We start from the raw sequence: 24,799 nt of genomic DNA, 5'->3' as shown, positions 1-24,799 counted from the left end.
AAACACACATTTTGTACCAAAACCCTTATAATCGCGATTAATAAAGTTACCACGTAAAATTGGCACGGAAAACCTCATTTACTGTCTTTCGTGCATGATTCACTCTTATTGCTGGTAAATAGATGGTTCTGAGACCAAGACAATGATCATTTAGTCCCTAGTTTCTATTTCAATTCTATCCGTTGACGTTTTACAAGGTTATCTCATTTCTGTATCACCCTAAAAAGGAAGAAGTGCATCATCGGTTGCACCCAACAATTTCGAATAATCTTAGATGTAGCACTGCACTGTTAGTTGTGAACATACAGAACCCATCCTACATCTGCTTCCATCACCAAACTTTCCCCCGAAATCAAAGAGCCCAAAATATTGAACATAATGGAGTAGATGATAAACAAAGCGTCTCTGTTCATACATTACATACATAACTGCGTTTTTATAAGAGAACACTACATCAACAAAGTGTAACATTTACAGAAATAGGAGATCAATACCCATTAGCACTATGCTCTCTTTAAGTTAGCATCAGTATTCCACAAAACTAACAATATTCAGCATATCCTACAATGAAGCATCAGCTAGACAAGTAGAGGAATGGCAGAATATCTGTCCAAGTTATGAAGAAGCTTCACCTGCCATCCATTCCTCCTGTACCACCTTACCAGAAAATAAATTAACACCAATTAGACAACTTCAATAGATTAACTGAACACAAATAAAAAATCTATCCATCCTAAATTTTACTTTTCAAATTCCCTAATACTATTTTCTTACTGAAAGATAGGAGGCTGGAATTGTGACGATTATGGTGGCTCCTATTGACTATATCCCCAAGAATTTTTCTGGGGATACATCAACAATTTTATCATATATAATGCTCACCTCAATCAGTTATGAGATTGATCATGCTCAATAAAATCTAAGGCATCGTCCCTGGAGATAACGTTGACACGGCTAACTCTATTTTTGTGTATCACACCATATATCTTATCAGCCACTTTCACAAGCTCCGGCCGGAATGTCGTCGTAATAAATTGTGTGCTGCCCCTGTCTGCCAAATCACGAACCATATCTAGAAAATTATAGTCAAAGGATAAAAGGAAGTATACGTGGAGACTGTAGAGAGAGAAGGAGGAATGCAGGAAATAATTTTAACTCTAGGATACTCCCCACGGCTGTTCTGTATTGAGGATCTAGTGCTGCATCTATCTCATCAAAAAGATAAAATGGGGCAGGATCACATCTTTGTATGGCAAATATAAGTGCCAGCGCTACCACAGTTTTCTGACCACCTGATAACTGTTTCATTGACTGTGTTTCTCCTTGTCCAGTGAAGGACACCTACAGCAAGAACATTGAGTTAGAGGAAAATTCAACTGAAGTGCCAATTGAAAATTGCAGAGTCTGTAACTTTTTGACACACTATCTTTGTGCTGTTCATATTTTATAAAAATTTGACCCTTATCCCCAAAAAGAAAGTACCAATTGAAAATGAGCTAACAAGATGCATATTTCAAAGTAATTTTTGGAACAGCACAACATTTCCATGACCATAATTTTTTTGAGTGATTTTTTTTTTGATTAGGTAAATAATTTTATTAACAATTGGGGACTAACCCCGTATACAAGCCGTACACCTGAAAATGAACGTATTTTAATTTTTTTGCGTGATTGTCAGAAGTATTACTCCAATATAGAATTCAAAAACGAAGAGATGGTCTCGTCGACAATACTGCATCAACAAACAGCAGATGATATAAGAAGGTACGAAATTACATGCCTTCACTTTCACACCAATATATTTCTCAACCCTTCCCTCCATATCAGCACGAGGCTCATCATCATCAGGATCATTGTCATCGTCCTCGCCATCCTAGAAACAACACAAAAGACACCAATGATCCTCATCATTCAAGAAATTCAACTTGCAAGATTCATGTAGTTCCAGAAACTCATCTTTACAAAAATGTGTAAATTGCCATTTTATATATGCATCTGATAATGATAAATAGCCGAGTTAACATATTTACTCATTTATAAATTATGGAAGAGTATTGTATCAGCTTAGTATTGCTTAGTGACAATTTTATATGCAATACTTAAAGGACACCTACAGGATCATATCACACATGTTTCCGGGACCATCAATTGTGTTTTCTTATCTTTATCCTGTCATATTCTCAAAAGTCTCAAAGACGCATTAAGTTTTTGAATACAAGTTCAAGAGATTTTGTGTAAAATCGTTCTAAAGCCTCTATTATTGAGATAAAGATTAAAAATGATCCAAGAACTGTTTCCTTGTTGATCAGAGGTCTATGCAACTTTATTAATTGTCATTAGAGAGAGGTACCAAGACACCATAGAAGATTGCTGTTGAATGTGGTTAGTTTTTGAGTTTTTCATGTTTTTAGCTTTCAGACTAAACATGAAACGCAGAGGCGGCAAAGAAATATTCCCATTTTAATGGTGGAACTCAATGGTTTTATGAAATGAGAACATGTGCACCAAAAAATGCCATTAGTCCTAGGAAGTCAAATTGAAAATGTGGAATAAAAGTAGGGAAATGCAATCCAAAAGTGCATATTATTGGACATAAATACTTGGAAATTACAATCACAAAAATTAAGAATCAGGAAAGCCACTCATGTAAACTTTTGTGTTTTTTTTTTTTTGGAGAGGAACACTTGTAAAGTATTATATACTATAGTTATGTCAAACACTGTCTTTAACGTACTATTCCATTTATTATGGCCTCTGTATCTCTTCATTTTCAATGGACAATTTATTGGAATCGTCCTTCGAAGTTTGAGTTCTAGCTATATGTAATCTACTGAATACTCCATATGAATGAGAGATACTTCGATTTCTTAAGCCAGCTAAGCATTCAAGAAGTTCACCAACCAATATACTTTTCCTCTTTCTTATATTGCCAATCCTATTAGTCTGTTGTTTTTCAAAAAAATTCCTCTCAAATAATTTGTTGAGCACCGTCTATTGAGTTTCTGTTTGTTTAGCTCATTTACATCAGTTGTGATAAGTTTCAATGACAAAGTAGAGGAAAGGAATGGTTGTCATTCTACGCAATATAATTCATCTTCCACTGTCGAGGGGTACATGGCCATATGTAAGACATTTTTATTTCCAAAATTTATAATTTCTTATAAGTCTATGTTTGCACTTCGTTTTTACATCTCTACATGCGATGTTGATCTAAATGACTTTTAGAAACACTTATTTGCGTAAATATGGTTTAATTTCCATGAGACTTGTCATACAAACAAAAAGGGGATCTGTTTATTGCTAGTTTACTATAATAAGCGCTTGGAACAGAACAAGAGAAACTAGAAAAATGAGCAAGAGATAGCCCAATGGAATACACACATACTATTTTATGCAACAAACAAAACAAACCTTTTTCTTCATCATAACTAAGAACCCATGACCTCCTTGCACGAGTTGAGAGAATACTTCACGGAAATGTTTAGCCACACCCTTGAACGTGCGCTCAATTGATTCATCCTTCCTCATATCCAAAACTGATATAAGTTCCTTGATTTTCTGCCAATATTGATGCAAGGCAAATGAAGGAAGTCAAACTAAGAACTGCTATCAATACATAAACATACAAGTCCAAATCCACAAAATACACGACTTATATACCTCATCACCAGCATCTAATTCAGCTTGCCTTCTTTGGAGTTCTTCTCTTTGCTCGGTGAAATTTACATATTGATCAAGTGCTTTTTTGTTTACATGGCTGAATTGTTTCAGCTGCTCGTTACACTTGTGCAGCATCTTATATAATTCTTTTACATTCCTTCTTTTGTACCTAGAATTTACACCCTCATTATATTTATAGCCAACTGGCAATTAAACAGTTCCCACTATTATGTCAGAAGAACAAAAGCCAATGCACCTATCTAAGGTAATATACGTATGTAACTTCCTTTTTTTGGGCCTAGTGCGAAATAAAATTTGAGAGGTCAAAAACGTATAAAATGCGCACAGATTAAACAACTGAACACTTTGAACATCACAAGAACACATGTTTATACTATAAGGCATGCTTTAGAGGATCTCTGCCTTTTCTTTTATAAACTTTTAAACCCCCCACCCGAACAAAAAATAAATAAAAGGTTGAAGAGGGAAACAAGGAAAAATAACAGGTTTAAAAGTTATTCCTTTCATGAAGCATATACATTAAAAAGGGACTAAAAAGAGAGGCAATTTTGACCAGCAGATTAAGGATGATAGCTTACTGCCTTACTCTTGAAATACAAAATGCAGAAACACACAAGTACGAACAGGATCAAACACATATGAAAAGAGATGGAGACACAGCTGTCCTCAAGAGCTTTAAGATAAGACAGCAATCTAGACCTCAGTCTTACAAAGGTCAAATTCTTGCTTCTCACTTTCGACAACCATCAATTTTACACGATTTCTTAACTTCGTTTTGTCTAGCTGACAATGGCACCCAAATGTATCAGAAATATGTCCATACTTGAATTTCAACGTTCTGGTGCAAAAATAGAAGAGAGTTCACAGTTGACGCGATTTGTGGCATTTCAACTAGATAAAAACACTTGAAAAAATTCAAACTGGACTCATAAGACAGTTTACAATGTTTTGATGAACGATGATTTGAAAGGCACACGTTAGGCAAGATAAGGCCAAATAGCCTCAACACAGTCATACTTTGTGAGACTATATCTTCTAATAATTTATATGCCTTAAAGGTTCTTCTACATGCAAAAAGAAGATTTTTTTGTGAGACTGAACATGCAGAAAGAAGATATTTAAAAACGCAATTTAGTCATTAGGTCTTACTCTAATACCCCATGGAGGTTTACCAAACAAACGCAATTTAGTCATTAGGTATGGAACAGCTTAGACTTCACCCTTTATGTAACTTTTTTCAATATGCCCCATATGTATCACTTTTCCTTCATTAACTAGATTTTGTAAAATAGATACGTAAAGGGCATCCTTTCAGGGAATTCACCTCTTCACCCTATAATAATAACAGTTTATGATTATTATAGTCACTAACAGTTGTACGTACATCTGCGTGTTTTTGAAAAGATCTGTCAAAATAAACAATAAAAGAAAATAAAAGCGAAATAGAGTTCTCCATATTCAAATGCCGAAAAGTATATATGCAAATTTAGAGAAGAGGCAATACGTCTCAAAGGCATCAGAAGATAAAGGACCCAGTTCCCGGATTTTCTTCGAGTACTCTTCTTGCTTGGCGAGACAAGTGTTCCGTTTACTTAGTAGCTGCTCCAATTCTCTTGCTTCATCCTGAAGTGTATTCTGATACTCATCTTCAAGAGTCTATAACAAAATCATGTATTAGTGCAAATCTAAACAGGCCATATGAAGCTGCAATATAGAATATTTACCTTCAGCTTATCCTTGTCCTGTTTAATCTTCTTGAGCCTCTTGTTTCGTTCATCTATACTTCCAGAAACCCCTGTGCAGGCCATTTTTGTATTAAGAATTTTGAATATATACAATACCAGAAGCTTCAAAATCAAATAAAGGACTCACTTGTAAGCTCTTCAGTCACATGGTCAACTAGTGACTCTGCATCCTTAAGTTCCTGATTCTTGCTCTCAACTTCACCCTGTAACATATCAACGTCGACAGAAGAATTCATCGCCACTAACTCTTGTTTTCGTATTTCAAGATTTGTTGACAGATTCATCTCAAGCTCCTCTTTTCTGGTTTCAGTCTACAAAAGACGAGCGAAAATCAGCTACTGATTTGTATCGATATGTCATATTGATTTCAGTAATCCTGATGTCAACAAACCTCTATCCGATTTGCCCTGCACGCAATCAGCTTCTCCTTCAGAGTCGTAATTTCAGGGTTCAAGCGTGACAAAGAATCTCGCTCTTCCGGTGTTAAATGATCAACAAGTTCTGTTCCCATTTCATCTTGTTTCACAGCTATACTAGCTCTTAGCTGATCTATTTGACTCAAAATATTATCAAGCAGTTTCTCCTGCAAACATGGACAGTCTCTAATTAAAGAAGAAATGCAGTAGCGGCAAGAGCTCCAAAAGTTTTTCAAGAGGAGGCACCTTCTTTTGAAGAGCTTTTAAGATGGATTGTCTCTGTCTTTCAGCATTACCAATATCTTGTTTAAGTTGTTCTAACTCAGACTTGTCATGAGCCAGGGCAGCATCATTTTTCTGCTGCTCAGCCACAAGTTCATTAATTTTCTGGTCTATCTGTGGGAAAGGCTAAGTGAAAGCATAAAAGGTGAAGGGTATATAATGAACGTCCTTAGAACACTGGATAAATAATGCCGGTGACACCAAGAAAGGAGAACTATAAGACCTTGTTGTCGCCAGTAACATTCTAAGCCACACAAAAGAAGTGTTTGCAAAACTTTCTAAGTGAAAAGAAGTAACCGGTGCATGTCAGTACAACAAAAAAGGATATCATTATTCCAATTAATTTTGTAAAAGAAACTTGAATGGCATATACATTACTTATGCACATATTGAAGTCTCAATAAGTCTCAAGGCCCATTAACTGCTTCAATGCATTCCAAGCTCAAGTGAGGAGACTTATGTTCTAATAGTATTAGTCAATCGAGAGCATACAACGCATAGGCTACCTTTGACAAGTTTTTTCCTTTCACATTTTCCACCCTACCTTAAACTTTCTTTGGTACCTTAAGCCAGAAGAATGACTTGATTAACACGGCAGAGCTGATGCCAACCTGAAAAAATCTCCACTTTAATCCAACTTACATTAAATTAATTAACGGATTTTTCGTACGTCAAGGTCTTTAATATAAATAGCAGCTACAATGAATTTAATTCATGAGTTATGTCCACCTAGACCCCCGCAAGGAGGATATTTTAAGATTCTTCAAACGATTAAATTAAATGCAAATGATATCCACTGGATCTAATTCGCATGACATTGAACAGATCCTAGAGCAACAGCAGAATTGCTCCTTCGATGACCTTACAAGTTGGTCCTTACATGTTCGGGGCGTGGAAACAACATCTTCGCACAAAAGGAAGGGGAAGGAAATGTATGGTATACTCCCATTCTCCCCCTACCTCGCACTATCCAAGGAACACTTCATGCACGGTAAGCCCTTTAGCAAATCAAAATGATGAGAAAGAATGAACGTTTTTTTTTTAATGATGGTGGTGTCTGACCCAACTTGTATGCACCTCGACTATTCCAGTGAGTACCTGCTACCTCTCACCAGCACAGATATCGTGTTAACTCTATCCACCAAGGCTTAGGCAGATGGGAAGAAACCACCTAGTGTTTTTTTGCCTCCGCTAGAATTTGAAACTGAGACCTTCTGGTTCTACTACCACTTCATTGACCACTAAGCCACACCCTTGGGTGCAAAGAACACACATGTTATTATACCATTACTGAGTGTTTCATAAAAAAAAAAGTTTCTAGTTTGAATAAAAACCATATCATCTGAGTAAACCACTGGTCTTGTAACGTAGTCAAAGACTCAAAGATTTGTGATATCCCACACAAATGAGTGAAGTGTGTGAAGAAGCCAAGGGAGTTACCTTGAGCAATAGTAGAAGCAAGGATCGAAAAGAATAACACGCTAAAATAAAAAGGGTACTGAACAATTTTAAATTGTAAATTTTAGTAGAGGTTGCAACCCAGTAAGGATATCTTGAAGTTTATATCTAACTTCCTCAAGTTCACGCTCCTTCAGGTTGATGGACACTATATTCTGTTTGATGGTGCTCATAAACCTCAATTTTGAGCGTCTATAGTCATAAAATCCACCGGTCATGCCCCCCTTTTTACTAACTTGGTCACCTACATAAAGAAGTCAGGTCAGATCAGGCTAATGCAACCAAACACCAGTCAAAGTAATCACAACAAGGTGTCTCAAATTCTAACCTTCAAGAGTAATGCAGTCAAGCCCATCAGTACGAGCAACCCTGGTAGCAACATCCAGATCTTTACAAATTACGGTTCTTGCAAACACCTGGCAGAGATAAATATAGAAACTCTTAACTGGAACTAGAGACATGAGAAGTAGCAACAGCTTTACTAAATATACTAAAAGTTAAAAAGAATATAAATACAAAACGAATCAAGATGTTTATTTACAGTCCAGTCAAACTTCCAGATAACAGAGTAGAGAAGAAAAAACACAGCCACAAAAAGAAAATCCTCTTGTCTTAATCATAGAAAAAGTATATAAAGATCCAGTAGAGAACTAAATATCTGTATTATGAACAAATATTAAATTGTTCTGATTCTAAACAGATTAGGCAAGTGAAAATCTACCATGAAAGCCCACAGGACCAGCCACAAAAGACTGGTTAATTCATGACTGAAGTGATGAAACTAAAAACTTTGTAACTGACCTGCTTAAATGCTTTTTCATATACATCAGAAAACGTCAATTTCTTCACAAGCGGAATCACATCAGAGCTATTTGGATAATTAACATGTGGAGCCTTAACCCTGTTCAATGGAATAAATGTAACTCGTCCACCTTTTTGTGCATTGAGGTGTCTAATAATTTTAGTTGATGTTTCATCATTATCAACCACCACATGGAATAAGCTGCAAAGACAGAAAGAAGATGTCATGTGAGTTGTTAGAGATAGCTATGTAATTGTCCCACATTGGAATAGGAGTAGTATCCCCTTTGTATAGAGTAGCTATAAATAGCACCTCTTGTATTGCATCACATACAATATCAATATATCATATTTTCTCCCGTGCCTTCTCACATGGTATCAGAGCTATCGTGAGAGATTTATCGCTGTGCATAAATTCCAGCGATTCCGGGAAGTAAAATCAGTCACCGGAAACCTTTTTTTCCGGCGACTTTCAAAGTTGTTTTGCGTCTGCTTTGTCTCGGTCAGTGTTGTGCACAAAATCCAACACTACCACAAGAGTAGTCACTGTCCGGCGACCAAATCCCAGTGAAAATCTCTGGCGGTACTGTAGCTGTCCAAAGAAAATTTTCCGGCAAAGTTCCAACGTTACGTGGGCCACCTTCCGGCCATTTTTTGGCGACGACTCTTCAGGACAGATTGTTTCCCTTGCAATTCCGAGCCTACCCATCCAGGTTACACCAAATTCCGACCACTTTTTTATTTCTCCGACGTGAATAGTGATTTCAAAAAGTTGACTTCCGGCCATTTTTTTAAAAAGTTCCTTCAGAACAGTTGGGTCTTCTGGTAATTCCGATCCTACCCCTACTGTTTTTATTTCATTCCGACCACTTTGAATATTTTCCGGCTGCAACAGTAACTTTCCAACTGCTACAGTAGTTTACTATTCTGGTTCAGTGTTCCTTACTCTATTTTCAGTGGATTACAGTTGATTATTTCTCTTATTTGGTAATAATTTACATGATGTCTTTGGGAATTGATGTTTTTGGGTCTAAAAGCATGAGTTCTGGAAACTCTAATGTTATGATTACCTCGGAACCTTTAATGGGAGGTTCAAACTACTTGGCTTGGGCTTCATCTGTCGAGTTGTGGTGTAAAGGTCAAGGTGTGCAAGATCATCTGATTAAACAGTCTAGCGAAGGAGATGAAAAGGCGATAGCGCTTTGGGCAAAAATTGATGCTCAATTATGTAGCATCTTGTGGCGTTCTATTGATTCTAAGTTGATGCCTTTGTTTCGGCCATTCCAGACATGTTATTTGGTTTGGGCAAAGGCTCGTACGTTATACACTAATGATATATCTCGCTTCTATGATGTGATATCACGGATGACAAACTTAAAGAAGCAAGAATTAGATATGTCTACTTACTTGGGTCAGGTACAGGCAGTCATGGAGGAATTTGAGACATTGATGCCAGTTTCTGCTAGTGTGTCAAAACAACAAGAGCAGCGACAAAAAATGTTTCTAGTTCTTACACTCGCTGGACTTACTCGTGATCTTGATTCAGTACGAGACCAAATTTTGGCGAGTCCGACTGTCCCTACAGTTGATGAATTATTCTCTCGATTACTTCGCCTTGCTGCAGCACCAAGTCACCCAGTGATTTCATCCCAGATACTTGATTCCTCTATTCTTGCATCCCAGACAGTGGATGTTCGGGCATCTCAAGCTATGGAGAATAGACGAGGAGGCGGTCGTTTTGGGAGATCTAGACCCAAGTGTTCTTATTGTCACAAACTTGGACACACTCGCGAAATGTGTTATTCCTTAAATGGCCGTCCACCCAAAAATGCCTACGTTGCTCAAAGCGAGACTACAGGTAACCAGGGCTTTTCTGTATCTAAAGAAGAATATAATGAGCTCCTTCAGTATCGAGCAAGTAAGCAAACATCTCCACAAGTAGCCTCAGTTGCCCAGACTGACACTCCTATTGCTGGTAATTCTTTTGCTTGTGTTTCCCAGTCTAGTACTCTTGGACCATGGGTCATGGACTCAGGCGCTTCTGATCATATCTCTAGTAATAAATCACTTTTGTCGAATATTGTATATTCACAGTCTCTTCCTACTGTTACTTTAGCCAATGGATGTCAAACTAAGGCACAAGGAGTTGGACAAGCCAACCCATTGTCTTCTATCACCCTAGATTCCGTTCTTTATGTTCCTGGTTGTCCTTTTAGTCTTGCATCTGTTAGTCGTTTGACTCGTGCCCTCAATTGTGGTATACATTTTATTGATGATTCTTTTATTATGCAGGACCGCAGTACGGGACGGACAATTGGTACAGGTCGTGACTCAGAAGGTCTTTACTACCTTAACTCGCTCAGTCCTTCCACAACATGTCTAGTTACAGATCCTCCAAATCTAATCCACAGACGTTTAGGACATCCGAGTTTATCCAAACTTCAAAAGATGGTGCCTAGTTTATCCAGTTTGTCTAGATTAGATTGTGAGTCGTGTCAGCTTGGGAAACATACCCGAGCTTCCTTTACGCGTAGTGTTGAGAGTCATGCAGAGTCATGCGTAGTTTTCTCCTTGGTTCATTCTGATATATGGGGTCCTAGTAGAGTCAGTTCAACCTTGGGATTTCGTTATTTTGTTAGCTTTATTGATGATTACTCAAGATGTACTTGGCTTTTCTTAATGAAAGATCGTTCTGAGTTATTCTCTATATTCCAGAGTTTTTGTGCTGAAATCAAAAACCAATTTGGTGTCTCTATCCGCATTTTTCGCAGTGATAATGCCTTAGAATATGTATCTTCTCAGTTTCAGCAGTTTGTCTTCTCATGGAATTATTCATCAGACATCTTGTCCTTATACCCCTCAGCAAAATAGGGTTGCAGAAAGAAAGAATAGGCACCTTATTGAGACTGCTCGCACACTTCTAATTGAGTCTCGTGTTCCGATGCGTTTTTGGGGCGATGCAGTTCTCACAGCTTGTTATTTGATTAATAGGATGCCTTCATCTCCCATCAAGGGTCAGATTCCACATTCAATATTGTTTCCACCTCGGGTTTTTGGGAGCACATGTTTTGTTCATAACTTAGCCCCGGGGAAAGATAAGTTAGCTCCTCGTGCTCTCAAGTGTGTCTTCCTTGGTTATTCTCGTGTTCAGAAGGGATATCATTGTTATTCACCTGATCTTCATAGGTACCTTATGTCAGCTGACGTCACATTTTTCGAGTCTAAACCTTTCTTCACAACTGATGTCACTTTTGTTGACCACCATGACATATCTGAGGTCTTACCTATACCGACTTTTAAGGAGTTTAGTAATCCTCTTCCACCTTCAACCACAGAGGTTTCACCCATACCAACTTTTGAGGAGTCCAGTGTTATCCCTCCTAGTTCCCCGGCCACAGGAACACCACTCGACTTATCAACGTCGTTCGCGCCCTACATCAGGCCCATCTGGTTCTCGTCCTGCACCTGACACGGCTCCTACTGCGGATCCTGCTTCTAGTACACCGATTGCACTTCGAAAAGGTATACGGGCCACACTAAACCCTAATCCTCATTATGTTGGTTTGAGTTATCATCGTCTGTCATCTCCCCATTATGCTTTTATATCTTCATTGTCCTCGGTTTCCATCCCTAAGTCTACAGGTGAAGCATTGTCTCATCCAGGATGGCGACAGGCTATGAGTGACGAGATGTCTGCTTTACGTACATGGGAGCTTGTTCCTCTTCCTTAGGTAAATCTACCGTTGGTTGTCGTTGGGTTTATGCAGTCAAAGTTGGTCCCGATGGCCAGATTGATCGACTTAAGGCACGTCTTGTTGCCAAAGGATACACTCAAATATTTGGGCTAGATTACAATGATACCTTCTCTCCAGTGGCTAAAGTGGCATCAGTTCGCCTTTTTTCTATCCATGGCTGCAGTTCGTCATTGGCCCCTCTATCAGTTGGACATTAAGAATGCCTTTCTTCATGGTGATCTTAAGGATGAGGTTTATATGGAGCAACCACCTGGTTTTATTGCTCAGGGAGTCTCGTGGCCTTGTATGTCGCTTGCGTCGGTCACTTTATGGTCTAAAGCAGTCTCCTCGAGCCTGGTTTGGTAAGTTCAGCACGGTTATCCAGGAGTTTGGCATGACTCGTAGTGAAGCTGATCACTCTGTGTTTTATTGCCACTCTGCTTCAAGTCTATGTATTTATCTGGTAGTCTATGTTGATGATATTGTTATTACGGGCAATGATCAGGATGGTATTACTAATCTGAAGCAGCATCTCTTCCAGCACTTTCAAACTAAGGATCTAGGCAGATTGAAGTACTTTCTAGGTATTGAGGTTGCTCAATCTAGCTCAGGTATTGTTATTTCTCAAAGGAAATATGTGTTAGACATTCTTGAGGAAACAGGGATGACAGGTTGCAGACCTGTTGACACGCCGATGGATCCGAATTCTAAACTTCTGCCTGGACAGGGGAGCCGCTTAGCGATCCTGCAAGCTATAGGCGGCTGGTTGGTAAATTAAATTATCTCACAGTGACTAAGCCCGACATTTCTTATCCTGTGAGTGTTGTAAGTCAGTTTATGAATTCTCCCTGTGATAGTCATTGGGATGCAGTTGTCCGCATTATCCGGTATATAAAATCGGCTCCAGGTAAAGGATTACTGTTTGAGGATCGAGGTCATGAGCAGATCGTTGGGTACTCGGATGCTGATTGGGCAGGATCACCTTCTGATAGACGTTCTACGTCTGGATATTGTGTTTTAGTAGGAGGAAATGTGGTATCCTGAAAAAGTAAGAAACAGAATGTAGTTGCTCGGTCTAGTGCAGAAGCAGAATACCGAGCAATGGCTATGGCAACATGTGAACTAGTCTGGACCAAACAATTGCTCAAGGAGTTGAAATTTGGTGAAATCAGTCGGATGGAACTTGTGTGCGATAATCAAGCTGCATTTCATATTGCATCAAATCCGGTGTTTCATGAGACAACTAAACACATTGAGATTGATTGTCACTTCGTCAGAGAAAAGATACCCTCAGGAGATATTACTACGAAGTTTGTGAGATCGAATGATCAACTTGCAGATATTTTCACCAAGTCCCTCACTAGTTCTCGCATTGATTATATATGTAACAAGCTCGGTACATATGATCTATATGCTCCGGCTTGAGGGGAGTGTTAGAGATAGCTATGTAATTGTCCCACATTGGAATAGGAGTAGTATCCCCTTTGTATAGAGTAGCTATAAATAGCACCTCTTGTATTGCATCACATACAATATCAATATATCATATTTTCTCCCGTGCCTTCTCACATGAGTATAAGCATTGAATAGATGCAAAGTAGCGTTACAGCTTGGCAAGCTGCATAAGACAATAATCAGCAGCTTGTTGTTCTTGGAAGAACTTTGATCAATACCTGTTTCCAGCAGTAACTTCAACAGCTGTAAAAAACTTTTCGTCACATACAAGCAACTCAAAAATCGGGCCAAATACTCCAGAGATTTCATACTCTCTGCATATCCTCCTCACAGAATTCAGACCCCTTCTGATATCCTGAGAATTAAAAAAAAATAGAATGAAAAATCTAGAATCTTTACAGTGCAGGAATACATGCCATTTCGGGTAAGTTGGAACAAAGAAATGACATAGTATTCACCCGTCCCAGTTTTATCTTCTATTCCTACTTCTCAGAACGAAGATCTAACAACTACGGACAAGCATAGGAATGCTGTCTCAGACAATATCATGAGAGAAATAAATGTAAGATGCTTTGAAAATGAGAAGACCCTAATTCAGGGAGTCAAAATTTTAAACATATCAAGGTTTATTTTCTTAAGTTTACTTAAGAAGTATGTAGGATGGACTTAAGAGCCTATCCACTTTCCAGGCTCATTTGACCTATCACAGTTTGTATTCTTTTGTGCATTCCCCATTTTTATGTTAGTTCTTATAGTAGCTGTACATATTAACCTACGTAAGTTTTTTCCAGTGATCTTATCTTTTAACATAATAGACCTCATATTATACTAGACTTAGCATGTCTCTCATGAATAGGTTTGTAGGTTGTGACACAAAATACCTATATTTCACTGATACATCACAGTTCCTGGGATATTTGATTTCTTTTGCCCCAGAAAATTTTAGTTCTTCAACTACCTCAACTCGTGATAACAATCACTTAGGAACTGGTTTAGGCTCAAGAGTCGAGACCAAGGCACTCCACTGGACCATCCTCCCAGGTGAACACATAATGCCCATTACATGCATTTACGACAACACCTACTGATAACAGGAGCAATTCGAAGCACCAAACTGACCAACAAAAAGTTGGATAAACAACATCGTTACAGACTTCATACCAGGACATTTGGCAATCGAGTGTTAAATATTAGACGACCAGATTACTTATCATTGATGAAATCAACGGCAAAACGAAAAGTACCAAGCTAGTAAGGTTGAGACTATATAACCCATGAATGTTACATAGATACATGTCAAAGCAGTTACTCACACCAGGAGTTGCATGATCTAGGCTTTTTTCTGCCTTCACAACTTCAGCCTTGAGCCGTTCAATTTCAGTAGTGAGCTCGGTTTCCTGTGTCCACAAGGACCTGAACGAACACACAAGTACGAAGTTGTAGAATTCAGATATTTCTAGATAAATAATGCTGTTCAAAAACACTCATATAAACCTAACAAACTGAAATATAATCATACTTCCTCTCATCATGCATCTTGTCTCTCTCCACTTTATACTGATTATAAGCATTTCGATAGCCAGATATGAGGATTTCTTTTTTGTCCATTTCAACTCTACGATGCTTGATTATATCATCTTGATCTCTCATGTCTTTTTTGAGCTGATCAATTTCATCTCTAAGCTTTCTCTCCTGAGATAGAAAAAGGAATAAAGACAATTAAGTATAGAATCATAATGATCACATTAAGTATTAACCTTTTCCTCATTATTGTGGTTAACGTGACGCTTCTTATTTAAGGTGAACAACAGAAGACAAACAAACATTGACAAGAGAGAAAAAGGAGCTTGCAACTAAACGATGCATATGAGTTATGACAGGAATAATCAAGGACACAAAAAGGACGAGATCAATAACCTCTAAGATGTATTGAGTGAGAGTGAAGAAATAAAGATAGTCAGTCAACAAAAGCAGCCTAGTTCCATGAGTATGAAAAGGATATTAGTTGATTATGAACAATTATTGTTGGCTAAATAATTTGATCCCCCCCCCCTCTAGCATGAGCGAACACTTTCGGAACTGGTTAAGAATGGGTGGCACTATCCCAGCCCGGATCCAGCCAGATTCTATTGATCATGTCCCCTTCCCAACAATTGTACCTTGTCTTACGGCGTCTTTGGCTTTACGATAGAAAGCTTGCTTAGATATTTTGAAAGAAATCTAGTATGCTAAGCGTAATAAGAAAGAAGACATCTAGAAAGTGGATCTGCCAGAATTTATTTGCAGGTCTAGAACCTACAGATGGTCAAACATCGCAGCTAAGAGGAACTTTCAGCTGGTTAATAGATGCTACTTATGCCTACAAAATGCAGAATCTATCAACCATTTATTTTAGCACTGTCCAGTAGCTGCAGATATGGAATGTATTAGTAGCAATCTTGGGATTAAGTTGGGCTCGACCTCGAGACATCACGAGGCAGTGGAAGGTTGGAATATGTGGAAAGTTGACAAAGCCAGCAAGTACTTTTGGTGCCATTGGCAAGAAAAGAATAGCAGATGTTTTAATGGCATATCAACTCCAAATCACTCTTTAAAAGCTAAATGGCTTTTGTATCTTTTTAGTTGGAATATTCTCTCCCCTGTTAATAATGCTGTCTCCCTCCTAGATTTTATCAGTTCATTTACTCTTAAGCTTAATCCCCATACCTTTTGCTTTTCTGGTTAGCTCCCTGGGCTGAGTACTGTAACAATGTATTGGAGCTAACATCTACTTATCTTTGTAATTTTGCATCTTCTTGATGCCAACAATGAAACACCTTATTTCATCCAAAAAAAATAAAAATAATCCCCAGTGCCATCTAACTTAAATTTAAGACATCTGCTTGCTCTGATCCACAAATATATGTCCAACTATGCCTAAAATCTGAACTTGTCAGAGCAAGTGGTATATATACTTAATATATCCTCCTAATTCTTCATCAGCTAAGAAGCATGCTAATTGGTTTCAAATTATATTTGGAATCTTCTTTTCAAAGCAGAAAACAGCCTTGTTTGGCTTAGAAAACAAAATCAGTTTTCATAATACCAAATTATATTGGTTTCCGAAAATAAAAACCAACTCAAACTCAGTTCTCCTAACTAAATAGTTTGATATCTAAAAAACAATCTATTCCAAGCAGTTACTCTCTAGAAAACCAAGATAGTCTAAACGCAATCTAAAACCAAAGTAGTTCTCCAAAAATGTTTTCCAGATGTATTTTTCAGAAAAAATACTTGTAAAGAAAACATCTTTTGAAAATCAATTCTACCAAAAACTAGACCAAAATGAATCCCAAAACACTATTAAATTAACTAACGTTTAAAGGACTTCATATAGCCGACGCCAACTTGTTTGGGACTGAAGCATAATTGTTCTTGTTGTTGACCTGAGATGAGTTGAGATGAGTTTAAATGGAGAAACATGATCAGTGCAGATTCAAATAACCAACCCCGACTTGCTTGGGCCTGATGCATATTAGTTGTTTTATAAGATAAGGTAGAAGATTTGGACCATTTCTCGATTTGTGCATGTCAATTGTCATCCTTGTGCAGGGGCCATGCTAATCTTCTCCCTGTCGTTCCAATATGTAATCACTAAATTCCTTTCCCTTCCCATTACTTTTGGCCAATCATAAGTATCCAAATCCTCCATAACCATATTCCAATGATCGTTAGCAATTAATTTATTAGCAAAGCCCAACCAATAGTGTAGTGGCCCCATAACAGAAATTAGAAATTTCCACAAATCACAATACATCACATATTATCCAGCCTCAAGAACAGCTAAGTCTCCCACTTCCTTGGACTCTTTATGTCTTGGGCTGATGTCCATCCTTCATGTATCACTTTTACCGAAAAGAATTCTCCATCTTTCTGGGGAACCATAAGAAACGGAACCCTAACATTGTTAATCTTTCCCTGCACTCATATGCATCGCCTACATTCTAAACTTGGTGCCTTTACATATACTTTATTGATCGTAAGTTTTTTATCTTACTATTTGTAAATGCATTAGCATCAACAAGGTCAAATATTAGGCATATATTGATAAAAACCCTCCAAAGCGATAACACACTTTAAGTACACATATACCAGAGAGTCCTCAACCATTCATAAATCAAAGGCTTGAAGAGTAAGAAAAACGACAAAATAGCTCCATGTGCTAACAATTTTAACAAGGAATATTACCTGTGTTACATTTGAAGATAAAACTCGTTCATATTCATCAATTTCCTTCTGTAGCCATTTGTCCCTGGCAGCTTTGCTTGCAAATTGGGTGGCACGGCCTTGTTTCTGATAAAGAATGCTAAGTTTCTTTTCACTATCCATAATCCTATTCAAGACACCAAGATTGTTAAATCTACAGTGACGACCAGCATAAAAGGAAAACGAAACCAGGAAAAGGATAAAAGGCATAGCACACAGTATGAAACAAATTGACCAATATTTTGCAATCTTGTTTCACATATAGCTATATTGCATGAACTTCAGCATTACGCCAGACTGATACAAGTAGGATTAAACTTACACAAAATATTTAAGTATCAGAAGCAACCAGCAAGAAATTAGCAAACACGCATTGATGATTTTTCTTTTTGTCCTCGATGAAATAGTTTAATGAAGCATAAGATTGATAACACATTTGTCTTTCTTGAAACTTCATATGCTCGAGGACCAGAACTCGTTCTGGTAGCAAGAATAAAAAGTTAATGGTTTATTCTAATTTCTCGAAATTTTAGCTATCAGACTTGCTTGTTCAAAAAAGTGCCTCATACAATCGACATACCCCCTAGTGATGTCCTCCTCCTCTTTTACTTGTTTCTCATGCAAAGGCTTGATATCATTGAGTGCATTCTTTGTTTCCTGAATTTCTCTTTCAAGAAGCATGAGTTGTTTCTGTGCATCATCCTGAAACACAGAAAGCATAAAATGACAATTTTATCCTCACAGCTATTTTAACACTATAATCTTGCAATTGAGAAGAACAATTAGTCATGCAATAAAAGAGTACTTTAGCTTTAATATTTGTAGACATCTTCTCTTGAAGGTCTTTGTAATCAAGATCAAGCTTAGCTCGCTTTCTGATAGCCTCTGTCCGCTGTTTCTCTACAGCTTCTTTCTCCTTGCTTAAAATTTGAATTTCTTTTGTCAGATCTTTGGACAACTTCTCCAGCTCCTTGGACTTTTCATGAGCCTCCAGCACACTATTATACTTCTCAGTAGAGTTCTCAGCAATTTTGGTCCGAGCCTCTTCTACCTGCAATAAAGTAGTCATATAGTAAGTGTGGATTCGTGTAAAACTGTCAAACAAGCTATTCATGATATCGAATAGGAATAATGATTATCAGGGGATACAGATTGCCATGCTTAAGCCAGATAATGGTAGAAAGTACATCTCCAAGAAACTGCTACATAGACAATTAAACAGATAGATCACAACCAATTGAAGTCCTGCATTACCATATGAATGTTAACTAAGCAAAAATAGACCAGAAGGGTGTCATAAGACAGTCACAGCAAAGTAAAAAAACCCAGATAGACAATTGCAAGTATCACAACCATCTAAACTATGATCTGTTATCATTGACAAGAACATTCACCATCAAGAGACACTCAAGTTCCCCTTTACAAAGAACCTGAATATGCTCACATTGATCTTTCAATTCTGCTATTTGAGTACTCTACCTCATTCAATTTCTGGCGTGCGTCATGAAGTTCTTTGTCAAAAATTGTGTATTCCAGAGATTTACGCTGCTTGTCAAGCTGTTGATATTTTTTCAGTTCCTCCTTCTCTTGTTCAAGCTCGTTCAATCTCTCATCCAAGTATTGTACAACTTGAATAATTTGCTTTCTCTTGTTACCTGATTAGCAAAAATGTTAGCAACAATACATTGATATCCAAGAAGCATAAATTTTGATAACGTGCCAGTTTCCTGCATGATTTTTAAACTTTCTCGACGCCTCTCCTCATAAACACGTGTCCCTCCAATTTCCTTCAGCAGATCAAGTCGTTCTGAATCCTTCATTAACGTCAATGATGCTATCTGCAAGAAAACATGAGGAGAATATAACACATGAATAAGAAGTAGAAAAACAGTGTTAACGTACCTTTCCCTGCTGCACAACATAATAGGGATTAGAACGAGAGAACCCAGCACTTTCCAGCAAATTCTGGACCTCTGTCTTCCTGCAACACGACAAAAAATTCTATCACGCGGCTGACAGAAGATACAGTGAAAATGAGGCAATGAACAATACTTATAAAATACTTACGTGATATGTTTTCCGTCCAAAAAATACTCATCCTTCTTGAGACCGATTGTTCTTCGCAGTCGCACTTCCTCCTTATCAACCTGTCAAAAAGTATACAATTTCAACATCCACAAAGTAGTTGAATAATGAAGAAATGATGACATGCCTTTCATCCCTGTTCCAACAAAGGAAAATCACATAAACTATGGAGTTTCAAGACACAAGAGAAATTATCCAATCTTCTCATTATTTTACATTAAATATAGGCCCATTACCATATCAATAGAACCTCCTATTACATTAGAAGACAATCATCAAGAATGGCTCTATTACATGCTTCCTGGTAACTTCTTTCTTCTCCCCAAAAGAAAAACTATAAGTTCTATCAGAATTCTTTGGTAATATCCGTTGAAAACACCTCCCTTCCCCTCTAACACTCTTATCTTTATTTCTTTTTAAATGTTTCTCTCAATCAAATGAGTGACCATGATATCTTTACAGCTTTTATCTTCCTTTTTTTAATTGTTGACTTTAGAACTTTTATCTGTTGTTGAAAGATACTTTTCAAGCTTAAGTAACCTCATCTAAGGGGAGGTGGTGCTCTCTTTTTCTATCCTTTGATTCTTTTGTGTGTCGCTTACTCACATGACATGAACAAACGTTAACCCAGCTTGATTGATTCGAACCTGAGCTGCTAAATGACAATGGAGGAGCAGACGCTTAATTTTTCCAATTTCTTCAGCTACCAAATTACCATGATTTAAAGAATTCATTTAATCTGAATAAGGGGAAAAAATTATTCTACTAATAGAAAATTTCTACACCAGAGACATGATCTTAAATTACTCAAACAGTGGAAACCAGTCCTCATTTTTTTATAGGGGAGAACAACAGAGACTTTCCAGCTAGCTCTTTTTGGGTAATAAAGTACTTTTTTATTTCAGCAGTAACACAATTAACAAAAATTACAACTCCAGCATTTAACAACAAATTTCCCTTTCATTCTTTGTCAGGGAAGAAACAGTTTGCCATTTTCTTTCTTCAACAATAGGTGAAGTTTAAAGTAGATAGATGTGTTCCTCTTTTCTGATGGAACTGAAGGGTGCTAAGCTGTATACTTTCCACCAGTCTTCCAAGCATTCAAGCTCCAAAACCTCCAAATAGGCTATTCCAAGTATAATCATTTTATAGGCAAAAACCTAGACAATAAACTTCCAAATCAAACTTCCAACTGAAATTTTATGAGGACATAGCTCACAGCAATAGTCTAGAAATAAGTTCCAAATTATTCAGCATGGATAGTATTTACAAGACAGAGCCCAGTTCCAATGTCTATACAAGGCATCACTTTCTGTTTGGGCATAATATAATTTTTTTTTAAATATTCTCTGTTTTTTTAATTTACAAGTGTTCTTCATGGAGGAAAATCTATAGATGAGGAAAACAAACATAGTCGTCTACAGGTATACATCACCTTATACTCGCTTGACCAATATTTACTTGTATGCGTTCCTATCAATGCCTAAACATTGTTGGTGCTCCTAATTAAACTTTTGGCCAGCAACATATTTATAACCCCCCCCCCCCAAACAACAACACCTCAACCACAAACATACTGTCAATGTCCACCACCCATTAGAATCACAATCAAACACTAAGTTCAAAAGGCAAGTTCTCCTTTTCCATAATATATTTCAATTTAATACTTTTTGGCTAATCGTCGGAGCTTAAGTTAAAAGTAGTGTTTTTTTTAATATTAGAAAATTCAAGATCATCATCATACATTGTAAGCTTCGCCCTTTTCTTTTCTAATATGATAGGTAAAGCAAACTGTGAGTTTCAAAGAAGTGCTTACAGAGAGAAATGACCAAACAAGTAAAAATAGTTCAAGAACAGCATAAAATTATCTGTGGCACAGTGGCCAGCAGAAGCTAACACATCTTAAGTTCACAGGCTATTCTTGCAAACAATTGATTTTATATACTGTAGCCAAAGAATGCAACAGTGAATGGCCAAAATTATACTCCATATACAAGCCAACTCCTGCAAATTAGAAACCAGTAATGAAAAATATAGCAAGGCCAGAACAGCTTGTCCAGAACAAATTGCATGAAAATGCACGTATACCAAGTTCAACACTTTACCGGCATTCGATTGTCTGAATTATCAAATACAATTTCCACAAAAGCAGATAATACTTGGTGACCTGCTCCTTCCTGTACAGCAAAAGGGGTATATTACAAACATTATAAATGTATGAAAGGACATGAATAACTGCATTTTTTCTAAAGATTAAATACAGAACATACATGAAGAAAAGCCTGCCTTTCTTCACTGCGCAGGTTATGAAAGAGGTCGCTTACAACAAAACGGATTGCTGTGGAACAGAATAAATAAGTAAATAAGATGATAAATAAGTAAAAGTAGCATGGACTCATCAAAATAACAATATGCCAGAAAAACTTCAGGGTAACCCACCATGGAAAAAGTTAGACTTGCCAGATCCATTCGCGCCAACTGCACAGAAGAAAATTTAAAACATCTCTCAGTTAAAAAAATGTGGCACACTAAAATTCACCATGGGTATAAGTGACATTACCAACACAGTTAACTTTAGGACTAAAATCTTCAGTGGCTACTTGTTCCCGGTAGCTCTTAAACCCTTCGATAATGACCTACAATGGAAAAAATGCCCCAATACAAAAAATCACTAAGAAACAATCTTCTAAAAGTCAGCATCCGAAACATGACTATTCATACAGAAAACTGTTAACACATAATTAGGGCCATAAACTTCTAATTTACCTGTTTTATATACATGTTGACAGTCCGTGACTATTCTTCTATCTCTGCATAAGCAAACCGCAACCAAAATAAAAATAAAAAATTAATTACAGTAAGAAAGTTACCAAATCAAAAAATATTAAGATATTAAGAAAATAATACTTAAGAAGAGCTGAAAATTAGCCGAATTAAAATACATCACCTGACAGAGCACTAGTAATTAAGTAGTAGAAACTCGATGCGAACTAGTAAATAAGTAGAAACTCGATGCTAGGGTTTTTGAAAGGAAAATGAATTTTGAGTAATTGAAGCAAATATAGAGGAATTGAAAATGAGAAGTAAAATACTACTCCAAGAAAACTTACCGAGAGCAAGCGAGTCGGTAATGGAGCTCCTGAACTCTGTACTGTATGTTAGAGGTGGGGCCGGGGGAGGGGGGGTATAAGTGATTGGGGTGTTTGGAGGGAATGGAAATTGGGGAGAAATGTGTTTGACAAGCTTGATTATAGGAATCATTATAGTAGTAGCAATTAACAGAAGTTAACTGAATTTATTTTAGGAATTAAAACTAATTACCTTTCGTTTCTATTTGTTTTTACTTGTCTATATTATTGGCCAATAAATATAATATGCAATTAAGTTAAGAGTTTAAGTTATATGCATGAGCATTATAAGAATTCTTTTTATCAGTGCATTTCAATAGAAGATTGTTTTTCATTTTTTGAAGGTTACCAATTGATATTTGCATAGAAAATTACTTGCAATTATACTAAGTGACATGATAGTGTAAAGTTTATTTATCTTATTCATGTATAAAATTTATACTCTTTAAGTTTTTAAGTTCGGTCCACTAACCATAATAGTTACAGTTTTCAAAAATCATCAACTCATAATAATAATTATATATATGTTTGAGAAATTTGTAGAATCTATCTATATAGAATAGGAAAGGCAAAACAATATTAGAATGCCAAATGGCACAACCACAATTCAACAAGTGTTAAATTTTAGGACAAACTTCCAATACATTTGGAAATTCAAAAATAATTTAAAATAGAAAATAATTTGAATTTTTTGAACCTTCCCACTTAACTACAACATGGACTCCCAAAAATAATCCACTCATAGATTTTCTTCTATGTTAGCTAGAAATATGGAGGTGAAAAATTAATTAAAAACTATAATAGAAAATATATATAAAGACGTAAATTGAGATAATCTATGACTATTTATACTTTGGAGTAAGTTAAAATATAAAATTGAGATACCTATGACTATTTATACTTTGGAGTAAGTTAAATATAAAATAAAACTAAAAATTACTTAAGATATTAAAGATTTATTGAGTTTAAAAGCTAAATAAATTCAAGCGGCAAAATAAGATCTTACATAAAGTATACAAATTAATTATAAGGTAAGAGAAAAATTAAATAATCAGCAAAAGATATTTTAATAACAAGAAAGATAAATTCATATTAATATTGATAAATCGTGCAAACTAATATTTCATACGTAAATATTACTACAACATTTAGATATAATGTGTTCAAACAATTAAGAAAATATTTTTCTATGATTAATATTTGAATTGAGTTTAGTTAGTTTAAGTTTGAAAGCATACCATAATTTTTTGAAAGTATGGTCCAATTAAGAAAATATAATGATAAAAATTATTTGAATTTGAGATGAGAGAGTATTTTAATTTTTATCTATATTATATTAAAATAAGTGTGGTAAAAATAGATATTAAATTTAAACAGGCTAATAAAAATTCACATGACAATGTAATAATATTAGGTATTGAATAATATAAAATTAATAATAAGGAATAAATAGAAAAAACTAAGATTGTTTATCATAGGAAAAAGTGTAAAACTTATTTAAATTTGAGATGAGAAAGTTTTTTATATTATGATAAGAAAAGTCATAATATAAGTCCATATAACCCAAGTCTAATAGTAAAATAAAAAAACTAAAAATATTGAACAGTAAAAATAAATTAGAGATAATGTAAGGACATTTATAAATCATAAGTTTAGAAAATAAAAATAAAGTAAATATACAATACTTAAAAAATTTATTAAATTTTAAATAATTTAAACTTTTCGAGTAATATTTTTGAAACAAAATAAATATTTTTAGAAAATTATAT

General features: G+C 36.2%; 1 protein-coding gene and 1 non-coding gene across 4 annotated transcripts; both read right to left on the bottom strand.

Moving 5' to 3' along the window:
• Nucleotides 1-369: 369 nt before the first annotated feature.
• On the bottom strand, nucleotides 370-23,169 carry LOC107780087 (structural maintenance of chromosomes protein 3). 3 transcript variants are annotated; one of them, XM_075219414.1, is made up of 30 exons: nucleotides 23,013-23,169; nucleotides 22,669-22,712; nucleotides 22,463-22,538; nucleotides 22,342-22,380; nucleotides 22,173-22,240; nucleotides 22,008-22,079; nucleotides 19,885-19,964; nucleotides 19,720-19,798; nucleotides 19,538-19,655; nucleotides 19,297-19,472; nucleotides 18,623-18,868; nucleotides 18,398-18,519; nucleotides 17,800-17,944; nucleotides 15,092-15,264; nucleotides 14,886-14,985; nucleotides 13,791-13,927; nucleotides 8,384-8,585; nucleotides 7,911-7,998; nucleotides 7,677-7,826; nucleotides 6,089-6,240; nucleotides 5,818-6,009; nucleotides 5,554-5,737; nucleotides 5,406-5,476; nucleotides 5,186-5,337; nucleotides 3,661-3,829; nucleotides 3,412-3,558; nucleotides 1,781-1,873; nucleotides 1,167-1,341; nucleotides 883-1,072; nucleotides 370-657 (listed from the first exon to the last, which is right to left on the bottom strand). In XM_075219414.1, the coding sequence occupies exons 2-29, from the start codon at nucleotides 22,681-22,683 to the stop codon at nucleotides 888-890; spliced, it is 3,606 nt and encodes a 1,201-aa protein (XP_075075515.1). In that variant the 5' UTR covers nucleotides 22,684-22,712; nucleotides 23,013-23,169; the 3' UTR covers nucleotides 370-657; nucleotides 883-887. The 3 variants fall into 3 exon arrangements, with proteins under 3 accessions (XP_075075515.1, XP_075075517.1, XP_075075516.1); XM_075219416.1 differs by having other exon boundaries at nucleotides 370-648; XM_075219415.1 differs by having other exon boundaries at nucleotides 22,850-23,023.
• LOC142163730 (U6 spliceosomal RNA) lies at nucleotides 17,111-17,214 on the bottom strand. Its single transcript, XR_012694661.1, has one exon. It is a non-coding gene; the product is annotated as a U6 spliceosomal RNA (small nuclear RNA).
• Nucleotides 23,170-24,799: the final 1,630 nt, after the last annotated feature.

This window comes from Nicotiana tabacum, chromosome 8, assembly GCF_000715075.1.
Source record: "Nicotiana tabacum cultivar K326 chromosome 8, ASM71507v2, whole genome shotgun sequence".
NCBI classification, from domain to species: Eukaryota; Viridiplantae; Streptophyta; class Magnoliopsida; order Solanales; family Solanaceae; genus Nicotiana; species Nicotiana tabacum.
This window is presented reverse-complemented; position numbering and strand designations above follow the sequence as displayed.